The sequence below is a fragment of the Berghia stephanieae genome, chromosome 1 (genome assembly GCF_034508935.2).
Source record: "Berghia stephanieae isolate SIO BIC M18660-M18661 chromosome 1, UCSD_Bste_1.3, whole genome shotgun sequence".
Lineage (NCBI taxonomy): Eukaryota > Metazoa > Mollusca > Gastropoda > Nudibranchia > Aeolidiidae > Berghia > Berghia stephanieae.
Window position 1 is genome coordinate 38,000,027 of NC_088360.1, and position 26,912 is coordinate 38,026,938.

Here is a 26,912-nt window from a genome sequence, read left to right on the forward strand (position 1 = left end):
CAATGTTATTTCATTTTGACACGCACATTACCGCCAGTACCTCGAGTCCTCTACCAGTTTACGTACGCTTTAGAACTCTAAAAGTTTCAATAAATATATTTTTCAACTTGAGATACTTAAGTTTCAATGACAGTGACACTTACTTGAAGCTGCCATACCCTAAACGATGTGCTGCAAATATTTGATTTTTGTGTGAACACGGATTGTATGTTTTTGCCTATTTGTTTGTTGTTGTTGTTGTTGTTGTTGGGGACTTAGATGGCAGAGATGATAAGCGCTTCTATATGGGGATTCAAGCCCCGCTGACGGAATCTCGTTTAATCCATGAGCAAGAAGCTTAACCCATGTTACTCTCTTTACGTTGCTGCATTACGGCCAACTGCATGGTGATCTCAGTCTTTTCTCAAGATATATTGAGAAAAAAAAACTTCCTCTAATGATGAATGAAAGAAATCTCTTATTGTTTACAGCATATGATTTTAGAAGAGGCTAATTAAAAGTGCTGCATCAAAATTGTTATCGATGTTGAAATTAATTTATGGTTTTGAAAACATTTAATTCTAGCATATTGTTTTGTTATCCGTGATTAAAACAAAGTGTAGAATGATTTTTCTGAAAATGAGTATTAAATTAAATTTTTCACAGGTTGAGAAAACGCAATATTTAAAGCTACTCATTGCAATCTACCTAGGATGCGAATAGTACCATCAGTAGATCTCGAATCGCAAGCAAACGGTGTTGGTTTGTGTCTTTGTTTAGCTTAGATATTGTCTTCTACGTCCACTCAGACGTAATTGAGTCTTTGGGATTAAGCTATATCTGGTGAAAAGAGTACAGAAGACTATTTCTTATACAATAGAACTAAGGTAGAAAAATCCGCTCCTATGCTGACTTACATTGACAAAAAATCTTTATTCTGGCTGGGAACTTTTACTTCTTTATAATATGTGATAGTTTAAGACGACCTCCTACTTGTCAAACCCTTAAGCTCAAGTCTTCTTAGAAGCCTCGGGTTTAAGACTGTATGAGAAGAGAGTCATCGTAATTTATGACTAGAGAAATAACAGTTTCTTGCCAAACATGGAAAAATATTGTTTGATCAGTGAATTGCGATGCGGGGACGGCGGTTCCAAAAGACTACTTTAATCTATCTGGTCAAATATTACGATTATTCTCAATGTTTTGTACAAAAGTCACTTTATCAACTGCTTTGTTTATCAAGAAATATATCCTTTTTTTTCTTTATCTCTTTCAACAGGTCACGTTCATCTATTGATTGGTCCATCCTTTGATGAAATATATACGGATGTGATAATCCCCTCGACAAGATGCCTCACGGAGCGATATAACATAGAATCACTTTTTTATTCTGGAAAAAATAATGGTAATGGTTAGGAAGTCATAAAAATAAAATATTATTTTTGAAAATTTTATATGAGTTGGCGATGCTCTCTTCAGAAGATTGTTATCGTATGTAAACCAGAATAGCGGATTTGTTGCTCGACCACCTGGGCAGATTTGAACTGGCTTTGGCTAAATACGAGATATTAGATATGAGCATTGAGGAAAAGTGACACTGTTAATGACGCTGGACGGATGTAGGTCAACAAATTATTCATGAAACGATTTGGACTAATCGTCACGAAAAAATACAAACAATATAGATGTAGTCATTGTATGTGAATTAGGACATTTAATCGTGTTAAATATGAAATAATATTTGCTCTAAACATATTATTTACAAGTAATCACAACACAACTCCAATCTATCAGGCTGGGCACTGAACGTAATAGAAAAACATAATCGAACTTTAAACCAAGTAAGGAAAGAAAAATAGATTTTTCAATTAGATGAGACAACGTTAATCTTGTCCACCTTATCTAAGAACATATGCTGTGTTTTACAAATTTACCATATGCTTTACTTTGAAAAGGTATTTGGATGTCTTGATTTTTCAAATAGATCTCGAAAAGATTTCTGACATTGCAAGGTGGCGTCAATCAAGTATTCAAGAAACGTACGTTTGATCTAAAATTTCAATTTACGGACGGAAACGTTCACCACGAATATGTATAAATTTGCCACTTACACTGCAAAGTCAACAATGAAAAATCCCACCATGCCATCGATACTTGTCTTCGTTACGTCACTTTACATGACGTCACAGCAAATCGTATTTTGCCAAAACCTTGCGGTGAGCCCTGGAGGTCAACAACTTCCGTCCATCCCCACCTACTGTTGGTCCTCGTCTGCTGATGCATCCAGGGATAGCCACAGCTACAGATGTGTCGGAGAAGGTGTCACGCACGTGCCTCAAGAACTTCCTTCCAACACTACAAAATTGTGAGTACCAGAAACTTATTGCTAATGATGAATATAACATTTACATATCTAATTCAAGTAACATTAATTTGGATTGGTTATGATATAGTTACCATCGTCATTTCATGTGTGTGTGTGTGCCGGTGTGTGTGTGCGTGTGTGTGTGTGTGTGTGTGTGTAAACTGACATTAATCCAGGGTTATCACGAAGTCGGGAAGTTGGGCAATGGTCTTTAATTTCTAGATTTCCTTAATATCCTCATAATCGTTCTTGATTTTTCTGGGCTGAGTTCGAGCCATTATCGGAATTGAATTAAACTTGGTTAGTATTCATGCTCAATGTCGCTTGACTTATATATCATAAGGCCAATGCTTTCTGCAATCTTTGCCTTAAATAACACGGAGGGAGTAGAGACTTTTATGAAATGAAAGTCTGGGCAGTTCTCATGCGCTTCTGTACAATGTAAGATACCCTGGATAAAGACAAGACTATCCCACGAATCAATAACAACAAGAAAAAATACAATTGTCAAGACTAGAGCCTCAGTCAGCTTTTTTGCATGTACAAGCCACTTGACTACACTACCGAAGCTAAAAAGAAAAATACACGGTTAGGTTTAATGCGACGTATACTTATTTGAAGGTCTGATAACCCAAATTGTTATGGTCTCATTGTTGTAATGGAAAACTCTAAACCAACGCAACATATTCTCCATTACAACAATGTTAAAATAAGCCTATAATTGCGCCAGGTTATCAGGCTTGCAAATATGTTCACGTCGGTTTGATGCAATAGATTAGACTTAGAGAATGCGATTTTTTAAATTGAAAGGTGCTTTTGCGCGTTATAACACATAGACGTATAGTGCAAATAATAGAACGAACGGTGATTTGATCTGACGAAAGGAAAAATAGTATTTCTATGTTGTAATGTTTATCATCATTGAATCTGTGAGTTATGTAGGCTTTACACTACAGTGGACGCCGCAGTAACTTTCTCCAATTTATCCAAAACATAATGGTAAACCCAAGACAGCCTGTAATGATCTTGGCTGTTCAACTGATGTTATGGATTAAGATAATCCCCGAGAAGAGAACGGCAGAGAACGATCGCCTTTTCGATGTATAACCATTGCTTATCTGTGGGGCCTGATCACAAACAGAATTAGGATTCAATTTTGCAGCAAAAAGAAATTTATAAAAATAATGTTAACTACCACGGAAAGAAAGGAAAAGCACAGTCGCATGGTGATTGAGTGGGACTACCCGTTCCATCGTTTAAGACTTCAGCCTGGGGCACCCTATCAGCTATACACATTTGGTCAATTAATGATTCAATTACACACACGCAAGGAGTGGAAATGAGTTTTATTTATAAAAACAATAAAATACACACAAAAGAAACATTTATATGAGACTTAACTATAAAGGCTTGTCTTACATCGATATTGTCTTTTCCAATTGAAACGATGTCATCAAATTCTAATAGTATTATCAATACAAACAGCCTGCGCCTTTTTTGTCACATACATGAACAATTGGCTAAAACACCAAAACATGATACCTAGTTATCTATTATCTTTTTAATTAGTGTTGGGGGTTAACATTGTTCCGTACAGCCCACGATAAATTGTCGCCAACGAGCACAGAGCTACTGGCAAATCTAAAAATGACAAAACTATTTTTTATACATTGTTATACAATTAAATTTCAAAACTTTCTTAAAACACAGGGTAATTCTATCATCGGTCGACTCAAATAGTTATCTAAAATATCTGCTGGGTCATACTGATCGGTCCTTTATTTAATTCTTTTTTAAATAGTGTCTTAGTGCTCTCATGAGACAGCATGTTTGCGTCCTCTCACTTGTGAGAGAACTTAGAAACGGTATCTACGTTCGCTAGGCCATTATGATCGGTCATTTTACGTTGGGAATTGCTATCAGGACGCCGTTTTTGCCAAATTAATTTGATGGTATTTCGATTTGTTATGTTAATTTCCACAATGGAGAGTATAGTATAATAATCAAAAAAGATGAGTGCCGGTTCGTAAATATTGCGGATTCTTCACTAGTTGTCACAAATAACAGTAGTAGTCAATGCTAGCTTCAATTTAATTCACAAAGACAGTATTGTTAGTTATTGTCAAATGTTGGCGAAAATGGCGCAAAATGATTTTATTTCGTAACAGCGTGCGATTATTTGAATTTCATATTGCTGAAGGAATTTACCCGACGTGCACCCATTTGCAGGTCTAATAACCCACATTGTTATTGGCTTATTGTTTAATGGAAATACTCTCAAACCAACGCAAAATATTGTCCATTACAACAATCTTAAATCAAGCTCATAATTCAGACCTGCTACTATGTGCAAGTCGAACTTACTCAATAAACATTAAGAGACGTTTGAAAACATTTCTATAATGACGCACTTCTGTAGATGTGAGTACAGCGAGAACATTAACCAGAAGATAGAGAAGTGGCAAGTCTTTATGATCAACGTCTCTGTGATCTATTCATCAGATGCCCCAGCATCGGGTGACAATGGACTGTTTTTCGACGAACCTGTTCCGATACATTGCAGAAATCTTCGGGATATCGTTGGAACTAGTGTAATACATAAGTATTGATGTTAAAGGTTCTTGGGCTGAAATCATGCCCCCCCCCCCCCATTTCCAAAAATTAAAAATTTAAAAAAAGAAAAGACAAGACATCTCATGGAATTCAGACACTAGGAGTTGGCTATGTCCCCAAAATTTCAGAATTTATTTTCTTTTTATCTCTCTCTCTCTCTCTCTCTCTCTTTCTCGCTCTCTCTCTCTCTCTCTCTCTCTCTCTCTCAGCGCGCGCGTGTGTGTGTGTGTGTACGTGTGTGTGTATGTGTGTTTGTTGTAAGAAGTGCTGCTAACGTTTTCTGAGACAGTCGATGAATAATCGACATTGAGTTTTCTGAGCTATTTAATGTGAACACCAGATACGTAGAGACTCTGGTAAAGCCTGGGGCTCGATTATCACGCATTCGCCCAGGACAAAACACATTTCTCTACCATGGCAACGACACAGCCCCGCACAAATCAAAAGATTCAAGACGCTTTGACTTGGCTACATTTCAGGATATCTTACATTGTCCTCCCTATAGTCCAGACCTGGCCCGAATGGACTTCTTCCTTTCCTCCAAACTCAAAGAATACTTAAGAGAAAATAGTTACACCAACGATGAGTAAGTTGAAGCAATTCGTTTTTCGAATGACTCAATAACATGTAAAAGAATCATTTAGTATGCCCTGTAGCAATTAGAACATTCATCAAACATTGAGACTGGATTTATAGCTGCCTCATTTTACTGCATGTGACGAGCTGGGTTTTTCTGAATGCATACGAGGTATTTTATGTCTACACGCATTGTTACATGCAAGACTAAGCATTTTTTACCTAAAAATAGACTTTTTAATTGGCACCGTAGTTTAAATCGACTACTATGTCCAGTGCTTTAAAGACATTTTGCCACACTGGGTCCTAGCATTAAAAAAAAATTGGCCAGATAACCTACACTTCAAACACCATCACTTAAAATGACCCTTCACTTGTCAAAAAGGTTAAAATTGGACACTTTTAGGAATTTCGGGTTTGTGAGTTTTGATAAAATTGAAGATTGTTTTGATAGATCGATAAACGAAATAAAAGTTTCTGGCTATTTTGATTTTAAAAATATCTTGTCAGTCCGCGCATATCTTTTTTGCCAATATGTTCTCAATCACAATCAGACCAAGAAGGACATAATATGTCCATGTTAGCGCATTTGTTGTGCTGTTTGTAAACAAAAAATACGGAATTGAATGTTGTTGGACATTGTTTATAGTTACTGTCGTATATTGTTTACTGCCAGGCTTATTTTGAGAATACACATTAGTTTCTTTCTTCTTCTTGTCTACCCATTCAAGGCTGGTTCTTACTCCAAACCAATGACGTCCCACTCCCCAATTTATCATTAAAGTCCCAAATCTGAGAACTCTTTAAAGCCTTATGTTTTAAAGCTTTTAATAATTTGAGGGATAATTCTTAATCTGTCGATATGCGAAGTAACCTTTTCTAAACAAAATTTAAAAAGTATTCTGTCAACAAACCGGTTAAGAAAATTGCGATTTGTTACGAGTGTGAGTTTTAAAAATACGCAATTCCGCACCGCATTGATCCACCAGAAATGGCAACCATCTCACAGAGAGAGAGAAAAAGTATTCGTAGTTCGTCTTTTGGTCTTGGGGTCATTTGCATTTTAAGTGAACTTGTAACAACTACTATGCGTGACTGCCCACTGGTCAAATTGTTGTCCAAACCCCAAAGCATTTCTGGGAGTGTATGTTCAATATTTGCCGTCTTATTGAAAGAGACAGAAACTCCATCTTGTCGCATCGTAATGCCTTGATCGCTTGTTGCTATTTTTTAAAATATCAGGTGTGTCGATAATATAAACAAATATATATATATATATATATATATATATATTATATATATATAATTCGGTTAAAAGAAACATTATAAAAATACCCGTTTGCGCAATTCAAACACACACGACTGTTATAATAAAATTGTTTCCATAATGTTCAACGCGTGCGATGACGATGATACTAAGCTTAATCTTGAGTGTCATATTTTACAAAATAAATGCATACTTACGATTTTGGTTGTTAAGTAACCCTAATAGTGGGATATCACTATTACTTTGATATAAACTTAACAGTTAACTAGCGCATTTCAAAGGTGTCCACCATGCCCAACGACTAACAATAGTGCTTAAAACGGTTTAAGTAAAACAGAGTTTTAACGTTTTTATATAATTCAATGACAAAAAAGGTGATGGATGGGCTAATGTTACGTAAAAAAATAAGATAAATTATACTTTTTGGCAAGGACGAACTGGCCGGGTAAATCTAACTCAAACATCCGCCGTGCGTGTCTTTGTATTGACAATGTTAGGACGAAGTCAGGGGTGATCGATCTTACACGACGCGGGAAGCAAAACTAGGCAGTACCAATCTTAAGCGATAGTCAACAATGAGTCACTCTGACAAAACACATACCTTTGATTTTGGCCATAGTGTTTTCATTAGAAATCTCGATTGATTGGAATGACTTGTTGAAAGAACTCAAACTTGAGACTTAAAATAAGAACAATCTATGGATATTTTAAGTTATTTTCCGGCCAACGTATAAATGGGCTTTGCCAGATTGTGGCAAAAGACAAATAAACGCAGGTAGCCTTTTACGTGATCTGCTTTATGCGTAGTCTTAGCGAATACATTTGCCTTCATTTTAATGGAATCTGAAAAGGTGTTTACGAAACGGCGCCAGACAAAGCAGAAAAAAGAAACATACAAGAAAAAAAAAACATCCCAAAAACAGTCTTCCTCGATTGCGGAATCTTCCCTCAGACCTTCTGATTACCGATCAGACGTGCAACCATTAGACCACAGAGGTTTCCGGACAGTTGGGCCTATTTTTTGTGCACATTCTTCACAATAGAACCTTTCTTCTATGAATCCTCGCTTGTGTTATAATAAATAAACATGGATTACGAGAGGACCAGAACGAAGACGTTAGACCATGCCATATCTTTATTTTGATCACTTTGATGTTGTTATGGACAAACAAATTTCTGCTAAACAAAACAAAAAATAAAGCAGCTTAAGGTAATCCTAGTGCTAGATATTTTAGATTTTGAGATAAATATTCTTCGATGATAGTGTGTGGTGATATTCAAGACGTTTCCATTGGCCGATTTCATGTCCATTGACTTAGATCTTCTCTAGTAAATGAAAAGACCGCGATACCCAAAGCTAAGTCTCAGCGTAAAACCGGTCTCATTATAATTTTCGCTCGTAAACTGCATTATGACTGGAATTCCGAAATAATTTTTTAAAACTTTCAGTGACATTTTAAGAAAAATAAAATGGCTCGACTTAAATATATAATGCTGTTTAAAGTGGGTTTCAAAGAACGAACAATGCAAAATTTAGGCCGACTAACACCAAAATCGTTGGTCTGGAAACGTGTTTACCACACAGAAAGCTCCATTTGAAATAAACTCCAAAGATTTTAACGTGATTCTTGGTCAAAAGACATGGCTTAGATCATAAAGTAGATAATCTTATAACCATGGGCCGAGTGGCCTTTATTGAGCCATGTCATCGCATAGTAGGAAATATACATACAACAAGAGTTAACCCGTCGGTCAAATGGTAATGACCAGAGATGAATTACACGGGTTGGTTTACATGTCTATGTTTGTTGTGCATGCTGAATGAGAGAAAATAGTTGATTTGCCAGATGAAGTCGCGTAGAAACCATCAGTTTTAAGTTACTTTTTAAAATTGCAATTAATTTCCGAAAAACGTAATCAGTTTTTCAAACTCAGTTCATAACATACGCAATCATAAAGTTTGTCATTCACCTCGTAGCCTTATACTATTATATGAGGGGAAGACTTTCAAAAGCCGCTAAAATGAATTTTCATCATTCGGAGAAAACAGCAATTTTGCTGTCATTTATTTGTGACAAAAAGAGGAAATTACTTGTCTTGTTTGCCTCATAGAACAATACCCTGAGTATTTTCAAAATTCATTTTTTTCTGATGATTTCATGGGTGTCCAATAGATTGCTTGAGAGTGTTAACTCATTTTCCACCAGGATGAGACTTGGCAGGTATTAAAAGTCCTCTCCTCATATTGTGACAATGGCACGACGCAGTTTGGTTTCTGGAGTGTATTGATATAATCTGTCAGATATTTATCAAAGAAATAGACTTCTAGAAGTCTTGATAATAAGACAAATGGAAAGAAGCGATTGTAAATCTTCCCAATTCTCTAATTTTTAGGTTGGGCATGAGATCAAATATCACACCCTGGGAAATAGATTCAAAAATTACCAGAACGTCGACAACTTCAAAATCGAAGGCATTAATGGTTATGATATAATCGTGTAAATGAATTGCGCTTTTTTCAAAATAAACGTTTTCTTGGAAAAAATGGACCCTCTCTAAACTATTTGATATGTTATTGTCTAAACATCAATATCACGATAAAAGCTTGATCAATACCACTCACGGCGTCATGCCACGCGAGATCAGAATTCACAGCTTGATTCTAAAAGCAAGCAATAGTTATACAGCACGGCAATCGCCAAGGTGCAAAATCATCGAGAGATGTGGGAGGGGAATGTGACATGGCAGCAAGTCTGGTATTATGACGACGTGATGTAGATACCGAAATTTGGATTAAAAATTAAAATGAACAGAAATTTACTTTAATTTTACTTTAATTCAAATTATCAAAAACATATACTATTTTCTCTTTAGAAAAATATATTAATTTCAATTAAAAAAAAAAATCAATTACAACTTAAAATACAAACCTTTGTGTATGAATTTATCAAAATGTAACCATCTAAATCACCATGGCATAAGTCCGGTCCAAAACAATGTCTCACAAATAAACTGTGTGAAACTTCTTGACTTTCTTGACGTAATCCTCTTCGCTCTCTGTGAAAGTTAAGGCCTCTACGAGCGTCCGACAAAATATGCTTCCGTCCTTGGAGTTCTTCTTTGTTGTTTCCCAGGTAAGACCTGCCATCTTCATTTCGTCAGATTGTGAGCACCTCCATTTCTGTTTCGGATACCCGACCTTTCTTGCCCCGTTGGGGTTCCAATCGAGGGACTGGCGGGTGACGTTGCTCCTTGTTCTTCTTAAGGAATGACCTATAATCTCGATTTCCTCTTCCTAATTTGGGTGCTAATGGTTTATTGGTTTAAACTCTTCCATAAATCTATGTTGGAAATGAGATATTGACATCTGATTTCAAAATCCTGCTGAGGCATTTGTTTATGAAGTTCTGGATTTGGAAAGTAAGAATTTTTGTGACTCTCAAGGGTCAAATCTACACAAAAGACAGGTTTAACATTAGAACCAGATATTCTAAGTTTAGTTGCATTAGAAATAGGTGTTCAGAAAGCAGCACCTGCTTAAATGCAACTAGAATATCTGGTTCCAATGTTAAACCTGTCTATTGTGTAGATTTGACCCTTGAGAGTCACAAACATCCTTCCTTACCAAATCCAGAACTTATCCAGCTCATTTGTGAGCCATTGTTTTGGACCGATTATATGGCTGGTTTTGATATATTCTTCCGTACCTTCCATTTCACTAACTATACTGCCTAAGTTATATGAAAGCTCACGATTTGTATTTGTCTTAGTTTCTTATGGAAAGATGCTAGATGGTATTAATTCAAGTTTTCTTTAGTTATTTCTGGCATATTCATCATCACAAACTGGACAATTCGGTATCCGTAATAAACAAATATCATGATATTATGGAGCGGATTAATCATGATGAACATGAGAAAAACGACTGAACATACGAGTATTTAAATCGAAAATCAATTTTAAAAAATAATCCTAGCTTGTGATTTTGTGACACAGGTGGAATCAATGTTTCGTGAACATTAAAATAAGCCAAAAATTAAAAATTAAAATAATGTTTCGTAGTAAAGCGTTAGTCATTACGTAAGGCATTTAATTTTGCTTCAGTTTTGGTTGGCAAGTTTGCAGTTAATACTTATTTCGATGAAGTACCACGTTTAAATGATTGAAGAGAGGGCATATTGGTGCAAGAGAAAAAAAATCTGAAAAAGTTGTGTATGATATCTACCAGAAAGAGATAGACAAGACAGAAAATATCTCAAACAGCAGCCTTTATCGGTAATCGAATATCGCACTTTGTGATGGCCGCACAGACGAATTACATGACGCCACATAGGCTGCCCGATATTTGGAGTTGGAAGGACCAACTGCGCAGATATTCTTGATAAAAAGTACACCACATTATGTTATGGTGTGAAATCTATCTGGACGTCTATATATTTCTTCTAGTCATACATAATGATAACGTATTGTAATAGCTTTGTTATGGGTGAATATCTACCACAAAACAGAGAAAACTGGCTACACTTAATCAGGATTCTTGTCGATATGAGAATGATCTTATCTTCTATAGTTCATTAGCAGCTTGTTTGTCACGGTTACAAAAATGGCATCGCATTGTGATTGTCCACACTTCTGTAGTTTCATTTATAAAGATCGTAACTACATATTTTATCGAAAATGAATCGTTGATAATGCCATAGAGTATAACATGAGGGCCAATCAATGCGAATTACTGATATTGCAATAAACAACTTTGTTGATACACTATTAGAAAATGTCTGCAGCAATGAGAATTTAAATTTAAGGGTAAATTGTTGCCTCTCTAGATCACCTCACAAAAGACTATTTACGCTTAATTAGAATAAATCTCCAGACTTAGTATGTTTAGGATAGGCATGAGATAAGAAATTAGTGGTCACGTTACATAGAGTTATGTCTAAGGAATTTAAATATCAGAGCTTTGAGTCCAGTGAGAACTTCCGAAATTTCATTTTTCTTATATTCTGGTCTAAAGTATCTTCAACTTCAACTTTAGTCATCTAAGTCGCAATTCCATGCAGCCGAAGATAATTATGACTGTGAGTGAGGTGAGGACAGATGGACATGCCTAAGCCTTCATTTAGCTTTATCTATCTTTCGGTCGAACTCCATGTGACTATTAATGCTTCTGATATTTTCGGGTAGGAAATTCCATATTCGAATGGTGCTTGGAAAAACGAGATGGGATTAGCATAAACTCGTGACTGCGAGACCCGGTATGAGGCTAAGAATTGGGAACGCTGTCAGTACCTTACGGGCCTTAAAAGAACCTTGGCATTTTGGATTGTGCCTGTTTTGTGCAATGGTGAAAAGTTAAGCTCTTGCGCACGTCACTACTGCTTTCAATCCTCATGTAGTTAAATATCCTATCCCTCGCATTGATATAAAAGATCTATATTTTTAATTAATTAATTAAAAATTTAATTATATTTGATAACAGATACAGCAGAATAAACATCTGTTGGGTATTGAATGCTGGAAAAACATACTCAACAAAAAAACCCCACTAAAATGGCAATATGTAAAGAATCACGCCTTCCTACATAGAAAACTCATTAAACGGCGGTGTAGACTTTGTGTGGACGTGCCACCAAAGAGGAATAACTTACATTGAATCACATTGTGTAGAGGTTTTTTAACAATATCGTTTTTAACTATTTAGTTTTTAAATTTTTTTTCTTTCTAATTTACCGGTGAATAACAAATTTATCATCTGTTCCCATGCGAAGATAATAATTATGACCACGACTACCGGAACAATCATGATTATGGTTACAATGACGACAGCGATGACGATAATGATGATCATGATGATGATGATGGTGGTTGTAGTGGTGGTGGTGGTGGTAGTGGGAGCGGGGTGGCGGTGGTGATGATGAAGAATGATGATGATGATGACGATGATGATGATGATGACGACGACGATGATGATGATGATGATGATGATGATGATGATGATGATGATAATGATGATGATGATGATGATGATGACGGTGGTGGTGGTTGTTGTGGCGGTGGTTGTTGTATTTCTTGCGATTGTGGTGAATGTGATGATGATGACGATGGATTTATGACGGATTCAGATGATGATAACTGCATAGATGTTTACAAACAAACCATTCGTATCTTACTTGCCCGGCAACTGTAAACTTGGTATTTCTGGTCGTGTTGCCCAAGGCAAAAAACATAAATTGCGACAATCAATACAATAAATAATCCTAGCAAAATAAAAACTGGTGAGAAAATCCAATTCGAGCAATGTTTACGAGTCTTCTGTGTAAAAAGTACTTTTTCAAATGTTTTTGTAGGGGCAATCCCCTGCCCTCGAGTTATCTTTAACACGTTGTTGACGTGATCTTTCCTCAGTCAGATGCAAAAATAATTATCAAATTTTCACAGGTCTCTAATGGTTTGATTCCGTATATATCTGAAGATAAACAATACATAAAAATGACAATATCATATTATATATAAACAGATATTGAATAAAAACAAATTTGTTTGTAATTAGACAGTACATCTCAGGGTTTGTTTGTTTTTTTCAAGAAAACCCATGTTTTGATTTGACATCAAAGAAGTCACAAAGCTCTGACTTCTTTATAAGTTGGCAAACATTGTGACTGTTTGAAATTGGAAATTAACATTTATGGCCAAAGTTATGTAAAATAATTGTTTAGTAAAAGTAGGCCATCACTTTTGGACATAATTTGTCCTTTTAAGTCTGTCATGGAGGTCCCCATAGCTCAGTTGGTAGAGCACTCGTTTCACACGCGAAGTGATCGAGATTGATGTATATCCCGAACAAAAACCTCATTGTCATGTATAAATTGATGCTATGCGCTTCGTTAAAATATTCACAACATCCGCCAGCCGGATATAACGTACCAACACATAAAACTAAATGTAACCATGAACGTTTATATAGACCATAGAATTTAGTGAGAACTAATCATTATAATTTATGTCTAAAACAATAACAAAGAGCTGAGTGACGTCAATTTCGTTGGATAAATGGATGGTTGGACGAATAGATGGATGGATACGTCAGATATTCAAATAAATTAAATAGAAAAGCGGAGAATCTGTTATTATACATCTCTGTTTTGCTTAGACATTTAATATTCAGGATGTTATTTATTATGACTTCTATTATTAACGTATAATTTTTTTCTTGCATTGTATTCAGCAAATAATATAGCACGATCGTCATAAATAATTACCCTACCGGTTTCATATCCGTCAGGTCAACCCTCATTCTGCCACTCCCTCAAACTGACAGCGTTAGTTGTTTGGATGCAATAATATCGTATAAGGAAAAGATTTATGCAAAATACTCAACAATCGTCTTTTTGCTTGTAAATCGGAAGCTCATAAATTCATCTTTGTGTCAAAATACAGTTGTTGTGGTACTAAAGTTATGTCAACGCGATAAAATGCCTATTTCCAGTCATTCCTGAACCACCGTTTCCTGTCGGATATTTAGGCAACAGGAATGGTCCCAGAACCAGTCCCTAGAGCTGCGATTTCTCGCGAGATTTTAGTTGCCGGCTACACGGATGAATACTTTAGTAAGTTGCCCGCATCTACTCGTTTTCATGAATACTTCTGAAAAAAAAAAGAGAAAATGAGGCAAACAATTCTCAAAATCAAATTTTTCCTCTGACTTTTTAAGAGAAAGCGTTTTGAAAATTAGTACATAAATCAGTGGAAAACTTTTTGTTTTAACAAGACTGAAAGACGGAATAATCTTACAACCCAACGTAACTTTTACCATAAATTTGACATCAGTCGGACGACAACAAACGCCGGGTCTGTGATATTCAAGCATTACACATGGAGGCCACGAGATAAGAAAGATCAATCTTTTTTACCTCGATTTATGTCAGATTGGCGTTTGACATTCCATCGAGGAGACCAAAATGTTGTACATGATGTTTTCTTAGATATTAATTGTGATATTTTACTTTTATAAAATGATTATTGTTGTCATGGTCTCAAGTGAGTAAAGAGCTACTCGACTATGCATAAAGATATATGTAGAATGAGGCCCCAGAATTTACTAGTTACTATAAATGAAAAACAATTAACGATTTGTTTACAATGAAATAAAAATAATGATGAAATTTAATTAAAAGAGATAAACAGTGATCGTGGCAGTTACAAATAGAGATATGAATATTTTACGTAACTTATGATAATATGTCAGGTTCGTAAGTTTACGTTTCCAGGCAGTTGATGGGCTTGGATGATCTATTCCTCTGATAACAGGATCGGACTCGTAAAATTCCACTTCCAGGCAATTGGTAAGGGTTAATATGTAATCCTTTGACAGCGGGCTCGGGTTTGATCCTTGAAGATTATACAATCAAAGTTAAAAGCTCCGGCGTCTTAATGGTGTAGATATAATATCTACAAAGTCCCAAAAGATAAAAATCTTCCAGTATATAGAAGGAATAGAGCGACTGGCCGTCCGGCATAGATTGTGAAAAGAAGTGAGTGTCAAATGTTAGACCTATCAGCTTTTATAATAAGTGGCTACGTGACAGAATGTAGAACGAAAAGTATTCACTAATTAGAAATTAATTCGAGGGAATGCTATAAAAGGAAAGACGATCTAATATTAGAAGGTAAAGTTTATCTAAGCCTACCGAAATATAACTGGAGTGAGATGAATTCAGTTCTTAATAAAATAAAATTTAATAAGATAATTGTGAACAACCTTTACTGTGACACCCCCCACCCACGTTTAAAATATACTCTTTAACCATTATGGGAAAGATAGATTTTACAAACGGAAGTAAATTTACTATCATGATACTCTCGCATTAATCCATTGTTATGATTTGTGCTACAATTAAATTATTTATTAACTAGACATGGAAATGTTTATATTAACGTAGGTATATGAATGGGTGACAATAACAATGAAAGATTGTGATTACAAATCATTGTGATGAACAACATGATGGCAATGTGATTACAAATCATTGTGATAAACAATAGTGATGGCAATGAAGCATGATTTAAGTCGATGATATGAAGGTAATTTACTGCATGAAATGAATGAAAATGTAAATGGAATATTGACATTTCAATTATTAATCATAAATGAGTGAAAATTCATAACAATAATAGTAAAGAGAAGATTTCCCAAATCATGAATGGGTATGGTATATATATCCAAACAATACTCAATGTTACATTAAGTTGGGTCATCATGTTTACAAATAAAATTATCGAAATTGTGCGTTCTGATTTGGCATAATTTTCGAGGTAACTAACAGTATGCATGAGAGGTTAAGTTATACCCTTCTCACGTCATTACACTAATCGAGAAAGTAGGTCGGCGTGAATATTTTCACAGCCTGGTATGTGAGAGATACTGAAAGTGTAATTTTGCAAAAATAGACTCCACCTTAGTACTCTACTATTATTCATTTTGTTATTTCTTATGTACGTGAGTGGTTTATGGTCCGTTTCGACCACAAACTCTTTTAGCAGTAGATATCTGCTGAATGTCTTTAAAGCAAAGACGATGGCCAGTCCTTCACGCTCTATTACAGAGTATCGTGATTCTCTGTCCAATAATTTTCTGCTTGCATATAAGCAAGGCATTAGAGTTCCCTCATGCTCCTGTAATAGTACACCTGCGATGCCCTTATCAGACGCGTCAGTTCTTACAACAAATTCTTTTGACATGTCGGGTAATTTAAGAATTGGTTCTGAACAGAGTAATGCCTTTAATTGGTTAAAGCTATTCTGACACGCTTCTGTCCAAACAATTTTGTTCGGTGACCCATTCTTTGTCAGATTTGTTAGCGGTGTCGCGATGTGCGCGAAGTTGTAAATGTATTTCCTGTAAAAATTTAGGAGCCCAAGTACTTTGCGTACTTCTTTTTTTGTCTTAGGTGGTTGCAATTGTGCGATTTTTGTTTGTTTTTCTGTCTCGGGTGTCTGTGTCCCATGACCAACGGTATGATTAATCCTGCATTTGAAGCTTCGATATTAGTAAACATAGGTTGCGACACTGTGTCTCTATCAAAATATTTTTTTAGCATATTTGCATGGAATGTCTTTGTTGTGTTGTTAATTTTAATCTCGTAATTAACATTAGATTTTACTGCTGTTATTTTGAATGGTCCTTTCCATGTAGCTAAAAGTTTACTCGAGTCATCGGGTAAGAGTATTAGTACTTTGTCACCAATCTCAAATTTTCTTGACTTGCTTTTTCGATCGGAGTATTCCTTGTATTTCTCTGCTTTTTTAGTGACGGATTCCTGTGCTAGCTTACACGTGTCCTCTATTCTGTCTTTCAGGTTTCTTACATATTCGTAAGCAAACATAATTTCGTTATTGTCCTCCTCATTCCCTTTACAAATGTCGGCTACTATATTGATCGGGCCGCGAGGTGATCGTCCATACATCAACTCAAATGGGGAGTAGCCTGTAGATTCTTGGGGTATTTCTCTATATGCAAATAGGATTGCTGGTAAGTATCTGTCCCAATCATCTGGTTTTTCTGCTGACACTTTTCTTAACATATTCTTTAGAGTGCCATTAAATCTTTCACAAAGACCATTTGCTTGGGGGTGGTAGGGAGTTGTGAATGAGTGTTGGATTCCCATGAGTTTCATGGTTTCATGCATCATATGTGATGTAAATTGGGGTCCATTGTCCGACAGTATCTCATTTGGTATGCCTATTCTAGTAAAAATTGTCATCAATGCTTCAGCTATGTGATCCGATGTAGTTGATTTTAATGCTATCGCTTCTGGCCACCTGGTTGCGTAATCGACTAGTGTTAGTATGTGTGTATGGTTTCTATCTGATTTTGTTAAAGGGCCTATAATGTCAATTGCAACTTTTTGAAAAACTTTTTCAATAACTGGGGTTGTCTCTAATGGCAATCTCGGTATTCTGCCTTTTGCGACTCTTCTTTGGCATGTGTCACAAGATTTCACATATTCTCGGACGTCTTTAGTAATTCCAGGCCATGTGAAATTCTCGGATATTCTCTTCAATGTGGAAGAGCTCCCAAGATGTCCAGAAGTTATTGAATCGTGCGCTATTCCAAGGATTTTGTTTCTGTAAATACTCGGCGTGACCAGTTGTTTAACTATTTTGTTTCTTTTCCTATGTAACCTGAACAGAATATCTTTTTCAATGATGTATTCAACTTTTGATTTCGTCCCTTTGTTTGCGATATTGAAATATGAAGTTAAAGTCGGGTCCTTTTTCTGTTCTTCAATGAGCCTGTTCCTGTCAAATTGTTGTGGTTCTAGAGAAATAGTCATTGGCTTCTCTGTTGTCTTAGTCATCTTTCTTGTTTCTGCTAGACAAGCTGTTTCTTGGGTTAATGACCATTCTTTTACATCTGTTGGGTTGTCTTTAAGACCTTTTATATTGCCAACAATAACATCAGCGACGGGGTTGGGAAGTATACAGCATTCCACTATTCCTGTATAGTATGGGGTTTCTATGTACACATTAGCTGTTTCAAAGGTTTCGACTGTGCCACTGAATGTGATGCATTGTACCGTTTTTCCAGTTTTGTCTTCGTCATTGATCAAAGATGCTTTTATTCCTACTGTACTGCATCCTGTGTCTCCCAATATTTTGCAATCAGTTCCATTAGCTTTGCCTTCACAAAAAATAGCGATCCTGATTTGTGAGTTTGTGTTAAAAGTGACATACCTTTCACGCAATACACATTTATATTTTCTCCTGACATTACTCGTGTCTGATTGTTTACACTTGTTTGGAGTGATGCATTTGCAGTTTCTTTTGGATATCCCACGATTTTGTAACATTTGTCTGCTGTGTGGCCTTTCATTCCACAATATTGACATTTAATTATAGGTTTATTGGTTTTCTTATACTCAGTATTATTGTCAGTGCTATTTCTTGTTTTGTTTTGATAGGGTCGGCTATGGTCTCTATTGAACTGTTTGTTCCATGGTTTGTTACTATGATCATCTTGTTTCACTTGCGTGTTCCGAGTGATTGATCGGCTCGTTCTATTTGAGTACTGAACTTTAGGTGTACCTGGACTCTGAGCAGCGGCAGCGTAGTATGGTTCCTTCAATGTTCTGCTAAGGGGTGTCAATGGATGTGCGCTGTTAAAGTTTTCTGCGTAGATTTTTAATTTTTCCAAGTTTTCTGGCTTTCTCTCTTTAAAGAATGCAACTAAATCTGGGTTGCAAGCTTGATAGATTCGATTCTTCAGCGTGAGATAGTAAAGGCCTGCAAAGTCGTCTTGTTTTACGTTTGCCAACTCAAGCCACCGATTTAGAAATTGAGTAATTCGGTTCACGAATGTATTAAAGTCTTCTCCACTTTCCGGTTTTGCAGTGTGAAACCTTTCCTGGTAACCATCTTCCGTTAATCTAAATCTTTTTAGTAGAGCGTCTTTAATTTTTCCATAGTCATCTGCATCTTCAGTTGTTAAGGTATAGAAAACTTTTAGCGGTTCTCCAGATAAGCAGTTAATCAAGGCTGTGGCCCATTTGCTTTCTGGCCAACGATAACCTTTAGCCTGAACTTCGAATCGGTGTAAGAAGGATTCTAGGCAGTCTGAGCGTTCATCGTATGTTGGCATGCGTGGAAGTTTCACGAAAAATTCATCACTATTATTATGTTTTCTTTCATGACCGGTTTTTGTTTTTTCAATTTCCAGCATCATTTGGGTCCTTTTGGTTTCTTCTTCTGCTAAAGCTATTTGTCTTTTTAGTTCCCTTTCTTGGACTCTTTCTTCTCGTTCTTCTCTACGTATTCTTTCTTCATGTTCTTTTTCTTCTCTACGAATTCTTTCTTCATGTTCTTTTTCTTCTCTACGAATTCTTTCTTCATTTTCTTCTCTACGAATTCTTTCTTCATTTTCTTCTCTACGAATTCTTTCTTCATTTTCTTCTCTACGAATTCTTTCTTCATTTTCTTCTCTACGAATTCTTTCTTCATGTTCTTTTTCTTCTTTTACTTTCTCTTCGCACCATGAAAATATTCTTTCCTGGGGTATTTCTAAGTCCTTTGCGAGACTTAAGTATCTTTTATATGCTTCCATGTTGCAATAAATTAGTTACGATATTTTATATATATTATATTGACAGGATACTGTTACTGACTGTTTTATTTATTTACACTTACTGGAATGAACTGTTCTATTTTTAGAAATCTCTCTCTCTTATTTCAACTTATTATGTATGTTGAATTTGATGCCTTTTATCGTTATATCTTATAAAGCAATGTGTCAATACAATGCGTAGTTATTATGACTTGAGTCAATAACAATGTGTCAATCGCGTGTACTCTAAACTATGTTACTACGAAAAATGTATCACCAATGTGTGTGACTCGTCGTTAGTTTGTGTACAATTATTCGCAATGACGCTAATATACTAGAGTGTGATAACAATAATAGGATGCCAAAATAATCCCAAGTTATCTATCACTAAATATAACACGACGGCTAGTAGACTCCTTTTATTATTATTTAGTTTTTAAAGACTCACTTTTCAGAACATAATATATAAGTGGTTTTCGGTAACAGTAATATGCCAAAAATGCATTTAAAACAAATCACTATGCAAAACAAATCACGATGTCTATAGTTACTATGTGATGCCCAACTCATGTAAAAGAGAATAATGAAGGATATATTTACCAACTCAGTTCGTGGCTGGGACCTCTCTCTTGTTCAATGGTTGTTCAACAATTGTAATTAGGCATTGAAGAGTGTTAAACAGTGATGTCTGAAATACAAAACAATAAAATATCGTAAGATTTACAATAGTTACAAAATGTGTTCACAACCCTGAGTGATTGGATGACAGGTGAATGAATCGTTATGGAATGTAAACATATTGAAAACAATTCATGAATGAGGCAAACAACAAAAATGAAATGAGTGATGTAATAACAAAGTGGACAAGGAATGAATGAATGAATGAAAAACTGAGTGAATAGATGAATGAATGAATGGATAATGTATGAATGAAAGAATGAAGGGAGGAATTAATGTATGAATGATTGGATAAATGAGTGAATAAACGAATGAATGGATGAATGAATGAATGAATAAATAAATGAATGAACAATGAATGAATGAATAATTTATAAATGAATAAATGAATGAAGGAATGAATCAATAAAATGCTATTCAATTTGAATGAAAGAATGAATGGATAAATTGCTATTCCATTTAAATGAAGAAATGAAAAAGAGAAAAAAAAATTAATCCTGTAAATAGGGAGTTCAATTAAAATATGATCAAGTGGGGCAATTAAGAGTTTTACAATTTAAACTTTAAAGTTAGATGAAATAGATATATGTAACTAAATAAATTCAATTCTTTATATGTGTCCCCTCCAAAATGTCATGGTCTCAAGTGAGTAAAGGGCTACTCGACTATGCATAAAGATATATGTAGAATGAGGCCCCAGAATTTACTAGTTACTATAAATGAAAAACAATTAACGATTTGTTTACAATGAAATAAAAATAATGATGAAATTTAATTAAAAGAGATAAACAGTGATCGTGGCAGTTACAAATAGAGATATGAATATTTTACGTAACTTATGATAATATGTCAGGTTCGTAAGTTTACGTTTCCAGGCAGTTGATGGGCTTGGATGATCTATTCCTCTGATAACAGGATCGGACTCGTAAAATTCCACTTCCAGGCAATTGGTAAGGGGTTAATATGTAATCCTTTGACAGCGGGCTCGGGTTTGATCCTTGAAGATTATACAATCAAAGTTAAAAGCTCCGGCGTCTTAATGGTGTAGATATAATATCTACAAAGTCCCAAAAGATAAAAATCTTCCAGTATATAGAAGGAATAGAGCGACTGGCCGTCCGGCATAGATTGTGAAAAGAAGTGAGTGTCAAATGTTAGACCTATCAGCTTTTATAATAAGTGGCTACGTGACAGAATGTAGAACGAAAAGTATTCACTAATTAGAAATTAATTCGAGGGAAGGCTATAAAAGGAAAGACGATCTAATATTAGAAGGTAAAGTTTATCTAAGCCTACCGAAATATAACTGGAGTGAGATGAATTCAGTTCTTAATAAAATAAAATTTAATAAGATAATTGTGAACAACCTTTACTGTGACAATTGTAGCCAAGATTCTTTATGGTGATTTTGTTCTTCTAAATAATTACGATTATCTTAGAATCTTTTGGATTATTGCTCCCTTCAAATATAAAAATATTAGATCTTGGTCCATTTACTAAAATAATTCTGGCAGAATCAAAAGTATTCATGAATACTTTTGATCCGGGATGCAAGTTGCCGACTCCTACGATTCGCTGCTTGTACTCGGTTGACCCGGGATTTATTCACTGATTCTTCACAGTCCTACAGGTCTCTACTATTTGGGTGTTACAGAAAGCTTATTATTTTGATTTTTACGGAGTTGATCGTATATTATCTTATACGTTTTGTTCGCTCAATGGAGACCGACGTATAATTGTTGCTATCAAACAACTTTGTAATTGTACATGGCCTTTATTAAGTTACGCGAGTCATCCTGTATGATTAATGCACATCATCAATTAATAGAAATATAAAATGCAAAGTTCATATAACATAATAATGATTCACATATACGCCCTATATAGATTGGATTAAGTATCTAGTTATTCATTCTTTTTTTCCGTTTTCAATGGATGAACAAATGTTGGTAATATTATAACAATTTTTAGAATTACCAATCAGAATCAAAACATTGAAACTCCATTTTCCATCCTCCGTGTCATGATGACCTCCCATTCATAAATAAATAATAACGATTTCCGAGCTTGATGTTACTTAGAACACTTGAGATCTCAAGCCAATGGAATCTGTTGGTATATTATCATGTCATCCATTCTCCTCCCACAATCCCTGAAAGATATCATGCTGTGGCAGTTTTTCCTCAAGGCATTATTTAAATCGGTCATTTGACATATTACAGACGTCTTAAACAATAAGGTCAATCCATTCAACTTTTAGGGAATATCATGTAATGTTTGTCGCGAAACCAATACAATAGTACTCAGATTAAATTTTGATCCCGCCCCAAAAAAGGAGAACTCTCAATGACTAACGCTAAGGTGAAAATATGTTTTGAGATTTTATGTAAATAAAAATCAAGGATCAAATATGTACCCAAAAAAAAAGAATAAAAAGGGTTTTGTCATCATGGCCCCTGTGGTTAGAGTGGTCTTGGTGGTTCAGTTCCTTATCTCTGTCCTAGGTGTTGGTGTTATGTAGTCGGCAGGCGTCTTTCCCAGTATCGCCTCGCTCAGTGGTCGACGGGGTAAACCAAAACAAATGCTCACTCCATACAACAACTTGGTGTTGACTGGATAACGAGGTGTTGATAACGTTGCAGATGTTTGTAGGAAGACAGTAGGGATCTATAAGAACCTTTATGGAGTCTATAAGGATATACATCCTGAAAAAAGGGCTGAAAAAATATGTGGACAAGTTAATTCAGGGCCATAAAAGCTTGTCGAAATGCTGACGGCGAGTTTTATGGACTCAGCCAATAGAACAGGGTTGTAGATTTTTCGCCCAAGAGGAATCTGTTCCAATACTATGTGTATTTACAAAGTATTTTAGAATCATATATTGCGCTCAGCGGCCTCTATCCGGTGATGGGTGAGATGCACTATATAAGGGCTTATTATTATTCTAATTATCATGATTATTATAAGTATTAATACTATCATAATTGTTAACATTATTATTATTATCATATTATTATATGTATCAATATTATTATAACAGCCGAGACCCGTCTTGCGACTGCAAAGACGAAAGGTATCAATTTGTCCATCGTGAATCACATGATATAAAGCACAAAATGAAAGTAAGATATCACACACATCTCACAGCACTTGGATTATAAAATGTAATAACCATTAATAATTTTGTAAAATAGCACATCAATATTTATTGCATCTAACCCAGTCTAATTATAACTCTTATAGAGTTGTTGATTGCGTTGGCATAATGAAGAATTTTTATTTTTGTGTTTTTATTTCTTCTTCTCGTAGTCATAAAGCTATATATGTTAGCCATTCAAGGCTTAGACGCGGAATGAATAGGTCACTAACTTGGTCTTGTGATTTTAGTCAGTGTTTGTCTCCAAGACAAATCTCAACCAATCATTTTGAGAGGAAGAGGAATAAAGGAAGGAAGCTAGAGAGAAGAAAAGGGAGAGTGATAGAAAGAATGATAAATAAAACAATCCGGGGAGGGGGGGGGGGAAGAGGAGAAAAGTTTGACCATCGGTGATACGTTCACGGAGAGTGAATAATATTCACCAGGCGATAGGAAATAAAAAAGTAAATAGTGTACACGACAAGGAGCGTAGCCATCGTTAACTAAGAGCCTGACCGTAGCCATCGCAAACTGATAGCCTGACACTGACCAATTGGATTCAATAGTTTAATGTCCGCCCAGCAACGAGCAGCTTGGTTGCAAACAAAGAAAATTGGTACTTTTTATTCTTCATGCCGGCTAGAACTTTTTCACATATCATGTGAACACATGCGATCAGGCTGTAGAAAAGTCAAAACATGATCAGATTTATAATGTTTTACTCTTCTGGATACACTTTTAAGATCGTCGGAGAAGTATTTCATAAGGGCGTCCGCCATTGTTCCGATAGTTTAGAACCAGCTACTAAGTTACTATGCGTCATTACGAGGGAAGTGACGTCACGACTGTTGAAACCTATTAGTGGGATCCCGATACCTCAAAAAGTAGTTTACTACTAGACTCCCTGATTAAAATCAGCATCAGGTCTTCTTTTTAATTCAGAAAAGTGAGTGGAGCAGGCACTTACGTTGATAACAGCAAGAGATGAAGAGAGTAGGAAAGTGCCAGAAGACAATAAAGAATAATTATTTTTTTTCGCGGCGGTGATGGGGGTTTGAACCCGCGGCCTTACTGGTACGACAACTCCGCCTGGCCGGGTATAGCGTGACTCTACCGTATGAGCTATCCACGATCCCAAGGCTCGTGGATATATAATACGGTAGAGTCATGCTCTCCTCTGCCAGGCGGAGTTGTCGTACCAGTAAGGTCGCGGGTTCAAACCCCCATCACCGCCGCGGAAAAAAAATAAAATCATTCTCTATTGTCTTCTGGCACTTTCCTTTTCACGTCATCTCTTGTTGTCATCAGGTCTTAGAAACTCTAAACAAAAGTGATTGAGTAGTTGTCTGCTACGTTTAGGTCTTAAAGACAGTATTCAGTGATGAGACGTGTACCATCTAAAAGTGCAGCAAGTAATATATGATGGATTTACGATACGAAAACTACTACAAACATCAGTTTTAATTGGGTCTTTTTGCTATAAAAATGTACAAGTTTGCTCTTACATGCAATAAACTTGTACGCAATTAGCCTGTATGTTCATATGGAGTGCAAATGTGCAAACATTGAGATTTGGACTGGTGATACATCACTGTTAGGTACTTCTATCATTGTAAAATTAAATGTGCATTTATGTGTTCTTGTGGTATGACACTCGCCTTTTGGATTCGAAGGTCTAGAGTTCGAGTTCCGATCTGAGCAGCGCTAGGTCGAGTCCTTGGAAAATGTCCTTTACTCATATTCTCTTATCGTACTCAGGTATAAATGGAGTAACTGGCCGTTAACAGCGTTGTCTTTGTCGGGGGAAAATATACTATCGCCTGACAAATGTCATATTTCGTTATACATGTTTAAGTGTTGCTGTTGGATAGGGACCCCTTGTAAAGCGCTTTGAGCACGTTTAGTGGATATTGCTCTATATAAATGCTTACGTTTTTTAAAAATGTGCGATACTGATGTCCTGTTATGCAAAATAAAACCTCGTCTATAAGTATAAATTACTGCAATTTTGCCAAACTGCTGCATTATATGAATATATATGTGTGTGTGAATATATATATATATATATATATATATATATATATATATATATATATATATATATATATATATATATATATATGCATGTTGGCACTGCACATTAGTGATAGGTTCTTAGAATCTTCAACTCTGTTCCCATTTAATTTTGAGCACGTCGTGGTTACTGTCTTCTGACTCTGACAAAAACGCTTTTTATTAATTTTGGTCATAAATCTTTAAATTTAGATATCTATCATATAAATCATCAATCATATTGACCGAAATTTTTAGTCGATACTTTATTGATGTCTGGGAGTCCCAATAGCTCAGTTGGTAGAGCACTTGCTTTCACACCCGAAGGGACCAAGATCGATCCGGGGTACAGTCGAGATTTTTTCTGACCCCCCCCCCCCTGTATCCACCCAGCAATGAATGGGTAGCTGAGTCTCTTAGATTTGGCGAAGAGTACTTTGCGATAGGCTAGCCTCCCATCCAAAGGATAGCAAGTATTTGCTATTGTCCGTTTCACGCTATTGACACCGGGATAAACTCCGACTCCAAGAGCTCGATGGCTCTTTTGGACAACGTTTTTTGATGTTTAAAAATGTTGTTTGTTTTTTTTTTTTGTTTTTAAGTTGAAGGTCCTTCTTGTTTATCAATATTTTAAGTAAAAATTCTTCTGAATAAAAAAAAAGTCGTTTTGTCAATGTAGTTCATCTTTTTTTACGAACCGGGTCTCACTTTCCATTCTGCAAGGTCCAATGATAATTGATACTCCAACCGTAAAGAGTAGTAGTTGCTAGAAAGTAACACGTGGTGTGAATACCACATTTTTATTGGTCAATCTTGTCTGGAGACTTTAGGTCATTTGTAAATGAGCATTTGAAACGTATGTGCGTTTTGTGTGTTTGTTAATATGTCGTGTTAATGTGTATGCGTTGATTTAGAGTTTAACTTGTATCCCCTAAAGCGGTATACATTTGCCCAAAAAGATTATTTCCAAGTTGTTAAACTCAGAAGTCCTGGGAATAAACGACTGTTCATCCAATGAATCTCGGTCAACTGCTAAATTGAGCCAATTGTGCAAACGCATATCCTGACCGACTGTAAAGGTTTTGAATAAATGAATAAAACTGCTTCAAATAAAAAATAGAGAACAAAAACTTAATACAGAACGTTT

General features: G+C 35.7%; 2 protein-coding genes across 2 annotated transcripts in view; one reads left to right on the forward strand and one right to left on the reverse strand.

Moving 5' to 3' along the window:
• Positions 1-1,258: 1,258 nt before the first annotated feature.
• LOC144973890 (follicle-stimulating hormone receptor-like) overlaps positions 1,259-26,912 on the forward strand; it is a 102,980-nt gene continuing 77,326 nt past the window's right edge. The window contains exon 1 of the mRNA XM_078916777.1: positions 1,259-2,344. Within this exon, the coding sequence (XP_078772903.1) occupies positions 2,070-2,344 (275 nt within the window). The 5' untranslated portion in view covers positions 1,259-2,069. The remainder of the gene's footprint in view (positions 2,345-26,912) is intronic.
• LOC144963909 (uncharacterized) overlaps positions 23,002-26,912 on the reverse strand; it is a 43,014-nt gene continuing 39,103 nt past the window's right edge. The window contains exon 3 of the mRNA XM_078897858.1: positions 23,002-23,294. Coding sequence (XP_078753984.1) covers positions 23,078-23,294 — 217 coding nt within the window. The 3' untranslated portion in view covers positions 23,002-23,077. The remainder of the gene's footprint in view (positions 23,295-26,912) is intronic.